Source organism: Callospermophilus lateralis, chromosome 10, assembly GCF_048772815.1.
Source record: "Callospermophilus lateralis isolate mCalLat2 chromosome 10, mCalLat2.hap1, whole genome shotgun sequence".
Lineage (NCBI taxonomy): Eukaryota > Metazoa > Chordata > Mammalia > Rodentia > Sciuridae > Callospermophilus > Callospermophilus lateralis.
Window position 1 is genome coordinate 94,607,162 of NC_135314.1, and position 13,794 is coordinate 94,620,955.

The 13,794-nt window shown below is 32.7% G+C and overlaps 1 protein-coding gene across 1 annotated transcript in view; it reads right to left on the bottom strand.

Annotated features, from left to right (window-relative positions):
• The window catches only part of Prkci (protein kinase C iota), a 68,329-nt gene that overhangs the window by 12,159 nt on the left and 42,376 nt on the right, over window positions 1–13,794 (bottom strand). Inside the window, exons 9-16 of the mRNA XM_076868944.2 lie at window positions 13,126–13,302; window positions 12,602–12,699; window positions 11,588–11,674; window positions 9,939–10,074; window positions 4,718–4,805; window positions 3,579–3,704; window positions 2,095–2,174; window positions 594–683 (exon numbers count right to left, since the gene is read on the bottom strand). Of these exons, the coding sequence (XP_076725059.1) occupies window positions 594–683; window positions 2,095–2,174; window positions 3,579–3,704; window positions 4,718–4,805; window positions 9,939–10,074; window positions 11,588–11,674; window positions 12,602–12,699; window positions 13,126–13,302 (882 nt within the window). The remainder of the gene's footprint in view (window positions 1–593; window positions 684–2,094; window positions 2,175–3,578; window positions 3,705–4,717; window positions 4,806–9,938; window positions 10,075–11,587; window positions 11,675–12,601; window positions 12,700–13,125; window positions 13,303–13,794) is intronic.

Here is a 13,794-nt window from a genome sequence, read left to right on the forward strand (position 1 = left end):
ATGTTCTCTCTGATAAGTGGATGCTGATCCGTAACGGGGAGAGGGGAGGCATGGGAAAAATGGAGAAACTTTGATTGGGCAAAGGGGAGGGAGAGGAGGGGAGGTGCAGGGGGCAGGAAAGATGGTAGAACTGAGACGGACATTACCACCCAAGGTACACGTATGACTGCACATATGATGTGATGCTAAATTGTGTACAACCATAGAAATGTAAAGTTGTGCTACAATTGTGTACAATGAATTAAAAGGCATTCTGCTGTCATATATACCTAATCAAAATAAATTAATTTTTAACATTTCAATAATATTTTTTAAAAAGCATTTGAGAGAGTTGTTTTCAGTTGTTTAAACTGATACATGTGATACATGAGGGCTGTGGTTGTAGCTCAGTGGTAGAGTGCTTGCCTAGCATGTGTGAGGTACTGGATTCGCTCCCAGCAACACATTAAAAAAATAAATTAAAAAGATATAAAAAAATACAGTAACATTAAAAAACTGTGACATATGAGTTTTTCAACACTCTTTTAAGACAGTAAAATTTGGCCCAAGATATCAATAAAACCTAATACAGAAAACAATAAAAATTTACAAACCATATCCCAATCAACATTTCGAAAGAATGGATGCCCCTGTATATCAGCAAATCCTGTTTGAGGATGACAACCCAATCGTTCCTTTGGGTCCTATGGTAGAAAAAAATGTTCTAAGAATTAGGTAAATGTCATGCTTCAAAATAATTCAATTTTGTGACCAGAGTTTCCTGCCTATTAATTGATATCTTATTTCTGAGCTGAAACTATCTACCTTTTATTTCTAGAAAGTACAATACTAGACCCAAGTTGAATTATCCAGACTTTGTGATATGTAAGATTTCCTCAGTGCTCTTATGTCACTTAAGTGGAGAATGGTCACCACTCCTTGCTTAAGAAAAAGTGGGAGGAAAAAGCAGCATCATTTGAGCAGCAACCAGTTGTTTCTCTGACATGGGCTAGTGTCAATCAAAATATGGAAACCACCAAAGTTAATAGGTTCATTTTTAGCTCAATTTTAAAGGTAAATGCTATAATTACAGCAACAAAACATAATTTGAGTAAGACAATAACCATTACCTGAATCACTGAAGTAAAGGAGTCTACAAATTATGAAGTCTTGGATTATTTATTACTATGAATGAGAACATGTTCCTGTTTTTCTTTCTGACAAAAAACATTTTATTTTACATATTAACCCTCTCACTTTCAATTGTTCACTTTGTGAAAGATTAGGTTTCAAGTTTAAATCTTTCCTCACATAATGTATTTATTTAAAACAAGTTATTCAATTTCTGATTTTACTAAAAATTCACCATTAGTTAAAAAATTAAAAATAAATAAAAATAAAAAATAAACACAGAAGCAAAACATTAAAGTTAAAAAATTAAAAATAAATACATATTTAAAAAATAAACATAAAAGCAAAACATAAAAAAAATTCACCATTATCTTACCTGTTTATCTTAGTAGTAAATGCATACCAACTTATACTCATTAAAAGTAGAATTTATCATTACCAAAAGTTGCAACCTTAGGTCCTAAAACTTCTCTAGCCCACAAACTGCAACAATTAAATCATGTTCAGATTTTTAGGATAGGATTTCATTTCTTCTAAATTTTATCTAATTATAGGGTTTTCAATATAACAATTTATAGGGAATATTACTGCCCAAGTGCTCAAAAAGTACATGATGATGAATAAATTCTGTGGATAATAACAGAAAAAATGGGAAAATAGTTTAAAGTACAGTTGTGCCTAACCCCAAATATTAAATTCTTCCTTTACTGAGTATATGGTATATACACACACATACATAAAATATACACTAAAAAATTCATAAGTAACATGTAGCTGGGGGTAAATTACACTGGCAAAGTAGAAAGGAAAAAATCATCTTAGGAGCTAATGCTGTCATTTACTCTTTGGTTAAGAGAGGTATTACAGACATAAATGAAAAAGTTGCATACCTTGCTTGTTTGGAAGTTGCCTAGGCTTCTTTCTCCTTACTGGTTTGATTTATATAGAAACAAAACACAAAAGATATTTACACACAAATTTTACCTTGTTCAGAAAACTCTTTAGGACACTTGCAGCTTTTACAGACAGAGAACGTGGAATGCGAATTTGTTTTTCCAAAATAACTAGAAAGATAAAAATCATAGCATTGTGTTGAACCTTTACATAGCTTTGATTTTTAAGTTTTTGTTTTGAGATATTTAAGGCACTGTAACAATAAAAATAAGATATTACATACCCAACTAAACCACTTTTGTACTTCCATTACCTCTCTCTCCTCGGATATGGCCTCTAATCTAAGCACTGTAGTATCATTTATGAGAATGTTTTATTCTTTGATTACTTTATTGTGCCTCAGTTTCCTCACCAGGAAAATAATACTTATTTTGAAGATTTGTTATTAAGTTTGAAGTAGTTAATATTTATAAAATGCATCACATATAACAATTACTTTTATTAAACAATGCCAAATCATTCCCCAAAGCTATTGTGTCAATTTTTACTCCCACTAGCAGCGTCTGAGCATTCCAATTTCTTTATACCTTCGCTGACACTGATTATTAAACGTTAAAATTTTTGCCAAATGTGTGAAATGGTAGATCATTAATTTTTTAAAAAATATTTTTATTAGTTATTGATGGGCCTTTATTTACTTGTATGTGGTGCTGAGAATCAAACCCAGTGCCTCACACATGCTAGGTAAGCACTCTGCAACTGAGCCACAACCCAAGCACATCATTAATATTTTAATATACATTCCTCTAGATACTAGTGAAGTTGAAGGTCTTTTCACATATTCCATGGCCCATTTGGGTTTCTTTCTTTCTTTCTTTTTCCTGTACTGGAGATTGAATCCAGGTCCTGAACATGCTAGGCTCTTTTAATTTTTTCTTTTGAGATAGGTCTTGTTTAGTTGTCTAGACTAGTCTTGAACTTGGGATCCTTCTATCTCAATTTCTTGAGTAGCTTGTATAACAGGTGTGTCCCACCATACTCAGCTTAACTTTCCTAGTATAATAAATGCCTATTCATATTCTGTGATTGGTAATTATTAAATGCAGGATCCATGGCCACACTTTGGACTATGCGTTAGGAGGCCTTTTTGCCTATCCGTCATGCTCAATTCTTTGTACTTCCCATCATGAGCCTTCCCCTCCTCCACCTTCTGACCCCTCTTATCTTCTTGGTACTCTATGCCCCACATAATATTTGTGAACTTATATCCTCAGCTTCAGGTTTCATGAAGATGATCCTCTCTAGCCATAGGATTCCCTCTTCCATATATGTTTGTGATATATCAGCTAATAAAATCATTTGCAATGATTGTGAATACAAGAAGGTAACTGCAGATGAGACTGGAGATGACAGAGGCAGGAAGGATGTATTAAAAAAAAATCAAAATCTCATTAAGTAAGGAGTATACTGTTCAGATTATTATCCTTTTTCTTATTCAAAGTAATACCCTAAGCACACTTTGTGGTCTAGAGTAGGTTATTCACAAAGAATCTCTATAAAGTATTGCAAATTACCTTGGAAGAGATAATCCTCTGTGTTTTGATCAGGGTTATCAGAACTCCCAACAATATCAAATGGAGACCTTCCTGCCATCATCTCAAACATTAGTACACCAAGAGCCCACCAGTCGACGCTGAAACCTTCAGAAAGAAAGTTTAAAGCAATAAATTATCCACTCTGCATGCTTGTTAGTCAGTAATTGGAGGTTCATGTTTTGTCACATAATAAAAAAATAAACACAATGAGACAGCAAACTCTAAATTATTATAACTATCTGAGTAAGTTCTGAGAATTACAGAAATATGTCACTTACCATCAAAGGAAAGTGCCCAAAAGAACATCAGAATATAAAATTATGGGCAGTGAAACATAATTTTTTTTCCAAATATAGTTATAATTTCAGACTCATGCCCACTATCTAATATTTTGTTTTGAGGATATAATTATATAGCATTGGAGAATAAGCTTCTTTGGTCTAAAACTTGATTTTTTTTTGCTAGCTGATTAAAGACTCCTGAATTCATATTCTGAGCAATTGTCAAAAGTACCACATCCCCCTTTACATTTGCTGAAATCATAGGACCAGAACCCAAAAAGTCAAATCCTTTTTGAGGAAAACTTATTTTCTGGTGCCTGACAGCCAGCCAATCTTTCTACCCTCTTACAGATTTCTGAGGGAAATATCCCAAAAAATCTGGAGAACCTTCTAGTTCATGACTTACTCTGGAATCACAGGGCTGCTGTTATGAATCCCTTACTCTGTAACACTGTAGTCATTAGGACATTGGGCATATTATTTAAACTTTTTGTATGTCAGTTTCTTTATCTGTAAAATGGGAATCAACAATGCTTACCTCAGAGGGTTGCTGCAAAATTAAATTATTTAATATAATATAAGCTGCTCAGAATAGTACCTATCACTCTTCAGTGTTCATCATTAATAAAATATTATTTAAATTTGTACCCCTATAGACCACCAAGTCCTACTCACTGATTTCAGAGTCTGGGGGTCTTCATGTATATTTTAACAGAATCAAGAAAGTTTACATTAATAAGATCAGTATTAAAATGCTGTAGTTTACTATAATATATTTGTTACCACATTTAACCACCCACTTAGCAATAGCTGAAATATCACTTATGTATTTATTACCATAATCTTCTCCTCTTAAAATTTCAGGAGCAATATAATTGGGAGTACCACAGAAAGTGCTGGTTGTATCTCCTGGCCGTAATCCTTCCTTTTATGAAACAAAACAAAGAAAGAAGAATAAGATCTAAAATTCTGTTTTAAATTCACCTCCTCTATTTTATCTATCACATAACTTCAGCATCAGTAATATATTAACCTTAAATAATCACTAGAACAAATGCATTTATTATTAAAATTATGGATTGCCACTAAATAGCTTTAAAAAGATTATTAGATGTTGCTAAAAAGTAAGTTCAACTAAGAATTTTAAAATGCATTTAAAATGGTTTATATTCAGGTTAAAATTTAACACAAAAACTTAAATTATAGGAATACAATGAGTCGTATTTCAGGAAGAAAAGCAGCATTTTAAGTCCCACCTCCTGACACAACAACTGTTGACATAACGTTGTTCATTTTTTCTATGGCACAAGATTTTTGGTTCTCATTTTAATAGCTATAAGATGGTGAAAATTAATGCAAAATACATTAATAAGCCTAACTAGGGATACTGCACAATAATGAATGGCACAGTCACCAAGAAATTATAATAAATACAAACTTGTATTTTTCTCAAAATGAAGAGTAAAAATAGTCAAAATTCTTAGAAGTTCACAATCTTTAATCTTGATGAGATTTTTAACATATCTATATCAGAAATAATAGATTATGGGGTTGTGGCTGTGGCTCAGTGGTGGAGCACACATGAGGTACTGGTTCGATCCTCAGCATCACATAAGAACAAATAAATAAAATAAAGATGTTATGTCCATTTACAACTAAAAAAACTATTTTTTTAAAAAAGAAATGATAGATTACACAGATCAATAATTAGTAAGCAGAGAAAAATGTGAAAACTAGATATATGTAGATACACTATATGTATAACTAATATATATGTATAGCTAATATACATATATGCATAATAAAAACACACATAAAACATACATATAGAACATATGTGTCCATATGTGTGTGGGGAAAGGAGAAAGAAACATTAAAAGAGAGACTTTGTTTGCATGCAAAACAGAAATCATACCTTTTTAAAGTACACATGAGGTACTGACCAGATACTAAGTCATAAAAGAAATCTCAGTGTATTTCAAAGAGCCAATGTCATTCAGATAAGGCAACTAAATAAGGAATCAACAGTAGACTGGGAATATGATTCAGCTGTATAATGACTGCCTAGCACTTAAGAGGCCCCAGGTTTGATCCCTAGTACTGTGGAAAAAAATAATAAAAAGATAGTCTAAAAATAAAAGGGGCAGAATATGATTATATGTATAATTAAGCATCTTTAAAAAATGAGGACTCGGGCTGGGGATGTGGCTCAAGCGGTAGCGCGCTCGCCTGGCATGTGTGCGGCCCGGGTTCGATCCTCAGCACCACATACAAACAAAGATGTTTTGTCCGCCAAAAACTAAAAAATAAATATTAAAAAAATTCTCTCTCTCTCTCTCTTAAAATAAATAAATAAATAAAATAAATAAAATAAAAAATGAGGACTAAACAAAAAGGCACCTCACCACTGAGCTACATACCTTTTTTTTTTGAAATAGGGTCTCCCTAAATTGCTGATGTGATGATAGCCTTGAACTTGTGATCTTCCTGCCTTAGCCTCCAGAGTCACAGGGATAACAGGCATGTGCCACTGGGCCTGCTCCTTTTTGTTGTTGGTGCTTTGTGTTTTTTTTTTTAAACTTTATAAGTGTTCCTTAATTACAGACTTTCTATTATTAATAATTATGAAATTCAACTAAATATATGTAACTAGAATTTAACCCTTTTCCTATTATTAGATCACATGTAACAAAATTCCAAACTGACAATGGACTGGGGGAAGTATACTGATAATCAAATCTTCCTCTCATTACTGTTCTTGATGCATTCAGTTTTAGCTTCCCAGATGAAACCATAGCTTCTTATGTGTCCCTCCAGAGATATTCTGGGCATGGTATACATATTTTCCTTCAAATTTTATTCTACTATCTAAACACTACTATAAACATCTACAAGAAATACTTACTAACAGGTTGTTATCCCAAGGATTTTTTAAAAAATTATTTCTAATAGGGATATACATATTTATTTATTTGGTACTGGGGATTGAACCCAGGGGTGCTTAACCACTGAGTCATGTCCCCAGCCCTTTTTCATATTTTATTTAGAGACAGGGTCACGTTGAGTTGCTCAGGACCTAAGTTGCTGAGGCCGGCTTTGAACTCAGGATCTTCCTGCCTCAGCCTCTCAAGCCACTGGGATTACAGGCATGCGCCACTATGCCTGGCCATGTTAGTTTTATGTACTAATAATTATAAATATGACTTAAGATGTTTTATATTATTTTTTATAATTTTTTTTAGTTGTAGATGGACATTATTTTATTTATTTTTATGTGGTGCTGAGGATTGAACCCAATGTCTCACATGTGCTAGGCAAATGTCCTACCACTGAGCCACAATCCCGACCCTATTTTTATTGACATGGCTTGTCACACATTATCATGATAAATGACACACGCTTCCAGACAACAAACAGAAGCAAGAGACAGTCTGGTAACATGTAACACAGCTACACTAAAATCATGCACTCACTGAATATCTAAATGTAGCCTATTAGCTAAATTATCTATGGCACAACATAGATATTGTTAAAATTTCCCTATTGACAAAAAAAATAGTTAAAGGCACCTCAATTCATAAATGGCTAATTTTTCACTCAATAAAATTAATATTCATAAAATATTTCAAATATTAAATCTGAAAATATTAAGTTTAAATCACTATCCTCTGTACTCCAAAGGTATCTAGTATGAGCCTGAAGAAATTAAGTTAACTAAACCTAAAGAAGTATTTCTGAATTAACTGAAAAAAAATTAGCATTTATAGTTTATCTAGAAATTGTTACCAGCAAAAGAAATTAACTCAGTATTTGCAGGAGGTTACACTTTAGGTAAGTTTAAATATTGACTCTAAGTCACAAGATAGAAGCATCCAAATTTTAAGAGAGTTCATTTCCCATGAACTTTCACATCAAAAGGGAGTAAATGTGCTAGTAAGAGAAGAGACAGGGGTTGGGGTTGTGGCTCAATGGTAGAGTGTTCTCCTAGCATGTGCAAGGCCCTGAGTTTAATCCTCAACACCACATTAAAAAATACATAAATAAAATAAAGGTAAAATTGTGCCCAACTATACCTAAAAAACAAATATTAAAAAAAGAGACAAAATATTGTTAGTAAAGTCACTGAACAGAAATTCCTATCCTCGTGTTCTTTCCCATTAATAAAACTAAGCAGCTCTTGCAGAAGGTGGGAAAAGCAGAGAGAGATAGGCAGGCCAATCTCTGAGGTTTACCAAAGATCCTGACTAACTTGATTGAAGATCCTTGTAAAGAGTGAGGATGTATGACCAAACAAATTTCATTTTTCAATGAAAGTTACAAAAGACAAAAGGAAAAAAGGAAGAAGAGAGGGAAGGAGGGACAGAGGAAAGGAGGGAAAAGAAGGGGAAAAATGAAATAGGAAGGAAGTCAGCCTGCCTTAATACTTTATGTTCTCATTGTTTATGTAAAACAAAACTGTTATAATAAATATAAAAAAGTAAACAGAATTAGTGTTTGATGCTATATAATAAAATATGACAATATTTTAAAGCTTTATTTAATGTTAGATTTTTGACTTTAAATGACTTATAAAATAAAAAATATTTAACTAACAAAGTCAATAAATATTTATCATAAATTACAATAAAAATTTTGGTCTTATAGACCAAAATATTTACTCAAAATACACAATCTAACCAACATTACTTTTGACATACAATAGTTTTTCAAAAAGATGCAATAATTTTTCCTCCCTGGTATTGGGGACTGAACCCAGGGTCTTACCATAATTTATATACACATCACAGACATATGAGAATGCCCATTTCATTATTTAGTTTTACCTATAGGCCGATATCTGACAGACAAAAACAGGTGTCAGTTTTAATTTGCAGACTTTGTAACAAAGTTAACAGTCTTATATTTTTTGTTCAGTTTTGATTTTTCTTATGTAATCTAAGATTTCATTATTACTGCCACTTTTATTTTAAAATGGCGGGGGGGGGGTTCCCTAGAGGAAAAAATGGCACAAAAATAAAAAAGGTATCACAAATATGACTGAAAGGCACACAGAGGTTTCTAATCACTAAACTTTCTAATTATTTATCACTGAACATCCATATAATACTATAAGGATTATCACAAGAAAAATGGCTTTTAGTATTACCCATAAAAGCAAAATTAGTTTTGCTTTTATTTTCAGACAGTCTCACTATGTTGCCCAAAATGGGGCTCACACTTGATATCCTCCTGCCTCAGTCTTTCAAGTAGCTATAATTGAAGGTATGTACCACCACACCAGGCTACAAATATAGTCTGTGAAGATCTTATTTTCTAATTTATTCTTAACAGATAATAAAATTAAATCTTCAATATGATTAGACTATCTTGTGTGATGTTGGCATTTAGAAATCTCTGGATCCTGGTGGTGCTACCATTAAGTGAATGGGGAATGCAACTCACACATTTACATTCTTGTGAGGGTAATTTTGTACCAGCTGCTTCAATAAATAAAATGGTACCCTGCATGTTTTGTGGAAAAAGATCAGACTTTCAAATGAAACTCTTGTCACAAAAATAAAACAAGAAATAAAGAAGATATGTTTTGAGAGTGACGAAAATTCTTATTTGATTTTTACTATACTCTGTGTCAGATAGTTAAAACTTAAATATAAAAATATTAAGACTTCAGGGAAAATTCTGAACATGCATTATTTAAAAACTAGACTCCTACTACATAGCAAAAATTGAGAGGTCATACGCAAATGTCATGCTCAAGTAATGGGATTGTAGATAATTTTTATTTCTAAATTTTCTTCAATAATGTCACAACTTTCCAGAAAAAAAGTTATAAATCATGAAAAGAAATTAACTCCTCTTATAGCACATAAAATACAGAAGATATGGGAATTTTGCAAATTATTAGGAAAAAAGTACATTTGTCTTTGTGCTAGAATTCCAAACAGCCGAAAGCAGCAATCATCTCTCCCATCTTTATGCAGTTATTTTTTTTTTACCAAGACAACTTTATGAGCTACAGAAGACTATTTTTTATTAACAACTAGAAAAATTTTCTTACCTTACACATGCCATAGTCAGTGAGTTTAATGTGTCCTTCAGAATCCAATAATACATTGTCTAATTTCAAATCTCTATAAATTATCCCTCGCTCATGAAGATAATTTAAGGCTAGACTAATTTCCGCAGAATAAAACCTAAAATAAATTTAAAAAATAAGTCATATGAGGGCTGGGGTTATAGCTCAGTGGTGGAGTGCCTGCTTTGCACATGTGAGGCACTGGGTTCAGTCCTCAGCACCACATAAAGATAAATATAATAAAGGTATTGTGTCCATTTACAAATAAAACAAAAATATTTTTTAAAAATTCATGTGACTTAAAATTTTAAATTGTAATAAATTTCTAGAGTAAGGTATTGAACTTCTATTCCCACCTGCAGTTTTCTCCTCCCAGTACTTTAATGCAAAAAAATTAGTCAGGAGGATGAGTTAGGAGGATGGTGAGTTGAAAGCCAGCCTCAGCAACAGCGAGGTGATTAGCAACTCAGTGAGACCCTGTCTCTAAATAAAATACAAAATAGGGCTAGGGATGTGACTCAGTGGTTGAATGACCCTGAGTTCAATCCCCAAATCGCACCCCCCGCCCAAAATTAGATTCCCACTTTAAAATATCTGAGCCCAAACACAATTATAAAAGTTCTAGTCTAACAAACTCGTATTTTTCATAATGTGATTAGTTTGAAAATTTTAAACAGAGGTTTACTTTGGGTCCTCTACAACTGGAGGCAAAGTTGTATGTGTACATGTACACTTATCAGAGTTCCTATAGTTTTTATCACCTCTCTAAGGGACCAATGACTATCCTTAAAGACTAAGAAACAATGCCAGGTATAAAATAGAAAAAAAATATTAAGTTAACTATTCAAAAAATCATACTAAGATTTTAGAAAAGAAATTAAAAGAAACTATTCTACAATAATAAAATTTAACATTAAAGAATAAACTTTTGAAAACTTTACCAACTCACTGATAACTAAAACTGGCCTAAATAATGAAAATGAAACATCCAAGCTGGTTTATGGTGCCTTGGTAGCACAATATCACAATTTTTTAAATTAAATATTTATTTTTTAGTTTTCGGTGGACACAACATCTTTATTTTATTTATTTATTTCTACGTGGTGCTGAGGATCGAACCTAGGGCCTCACACATGCTAGGTGAGTATTCCACCGCTGAGCCACAATCACAGCCCCATAATATCATAATTTTTACAGGAACATAATACATGCCTTCTAACTACTTAATTTTGTGATTAGAGAATCTGAACTTATTCTCTGATTCAGTTCCTCCTACAAAAGGAAAGATGGTATAGAAGCAGAACTGGCATTTGAATATAGTAAAAACCAGAGGTAGTTTCCCCAAATTCAGCTGAAGAAACAAGGAACAAAAACTATGTTCACAATTCAAAATATAATCTGACCTTGCTATAAAAAGTGACCATTTGATAAGGCCAACAAACAAAAATAAACTGCAAATTATAATGCATATTTAAAATTATGTAAATTAACTTAGCTCAGCCACAACATGATTTAAAAAGAACTAGTTAGCATCAAAATAAATTATTTACATACTTTTTTCCGACTACTGCATATGAGAAGTCAGGCAGTCCTGAAACAAATCCAACACAAACAACACTTTAAAAACCTACCTGGCATGTTCTTCAGGAAGTTTTCTTTGTCGCTGCATATGAAACATCAGATCTCCTCCATTTACATACTCTATAACAAAGAACAATCTAAAACACAGGAGAGAACCATGAAACCAAAATTCAAAATAAGGTAGTATTAACTTTACATTTTAAACACTAACTAGCTACAATATAGACAGCATTCTCTATGATTTAATCTTTAAAGTAAACACCAAAGATTTGGTGGAAACAAAGGGTACACAGAGTACAAAAGATCAGAATGTACATCAGCATGATAATAAGTCTATATCCTGCTACTTCTAACACTAAAATTGTAACACTTGCGGCCTGGGGATGTGGCTCAGTGGTAGAGCCTTTGCCTAGGTACTGGGTTCGACCCTCAGCACCACATAAAATAAATAAATAAAGTTTGGGCTGGGGATGTGGCTCAAGAGGTAGCGCACTCGCCTGGCATGCGCGGGGCGCTGGGTTTGATCCTCAGCACCACATAAAAAATAAAATAAAGATATTGTGTCCACTGAAAACTAAAAAATAAATATTAAAAAATCTCTTCCTTAAAATAAATACATAAATAAAGTTTTTTTAAAAAGGCAAAAAAAAAAAAAAAAGATTTTAACACTTGTAATCTGCTCATCCCAATTCAACATTTGCTAGATAAGTCACTTCTGACTATCATTTAAGGTTAAAAAGTTGGATTTTTTTCCCCATAGTTAAACTCTAAGAAACATTAAATCATAAAATTAGAATCCTAGGGACATTTAAAAGGTGGGATTTCTATTGCCATAATTCTAATCTGGCTGTTTCCTTTTTCACCTAAAGCAGGTCATTTCCTAATGGCAAACCAATGGCAAACTGATATCACTACTTATTTTATGAGTAGCAGGAAGCTGTAAGCATAATACTTTCTCTCCTTCTCCATGACTTCTGCTTCATGAATTATAGCAGACAGGTTTACTATATAATATACCAACATGCATGAAGCCCAGAATTCATCCCACTCTCTTTCAGTCTTACCTGCTTTCTGTCTGAAAGCATGAATGCAGCCCAACAAGAAAAGGATGATTTGAAGCCTGCTCAAAAACATGCTTTTCTGTCTGTACCCAATCAATATCCTAAATTAAAATATGAAAGAAATCTACATCAAACTGAGATTAAATAATCAAAACTAATGATAAATTTGTTCTTTAGCAATTCAAGTATCACAAATTCAACTATGAACTAACAAGGCTAAATTTCAGAGCCACTGATAATCATGAAGCAAAAATTTATACAAAAAGGGAAAAACACCACTAGTTAACCTTCCAGTATTATGCAATGCTTTAGAAAACTTTTATAAAGTTCAAGGACTTCTGGTAATATATGGTTTGATTTTTATTTTTAAAAAAATCTAGCAGTAATCAGACTAAAGATCTCTTATATAATCTGAAACATATTAAGAAAGGTACAGCAAAATAATAAAGCATGAACATTGAGGCTTTCTCTGATACAGTACTCTGAGAGAGATTAACAGCTTAGAAGTAGAACTCTACTGTGCTTACCTCATCATCATTGACGAGCTCTTTTTTCACAACTTTCATCGCATAAATACGATCTGTTTTTTTTAATCTAACCAACAGTACTTTGGCATAACTTCCTCTTCCTATTACCCGAAGCAAATCAAAATCCTGAAGACCTAAACTGGATGAAGCTTTGCCACTTTCCCTGGTGTTCATTGCCTGTTGAGAACATTCATATCAAAGAGTTATACCTAAAAGTACACTGAATAGTAACATTTACTTATTTATTTAGATACTGGGGTATTTAACCACTGAGATACATCCCCAGCTCTTTTTATTTATTTTGAGACAAGATCTCACTAAGTTGCTCATACTGACCTTGAACTTGCAATCCTCCTGCCTCAGTCTCCCGAGCTGCTGGAATTAGATGTGTGTACCACTGTGCCCAGCAGTAACTTACATTTCTAACACTTTGTTATACTTATAATGATTTTAAAGATTTTCTTAAAATAAACATGTTAAGTTCTTAATTCTTATATAATTGCAAGCCATATAATACACATGAGATTGGATAAGTCTGAGCTAAAGTAAAAGTAGGAATGGAAGGGAGTTGAAATCTGAGAAATGTTCAAGGAGGGCTTTACAAAGACCTGGTTTCTGTTAACTTTTAGGTATGGGGGCAATGGAAATGCATGAATAAAAAATGACAAT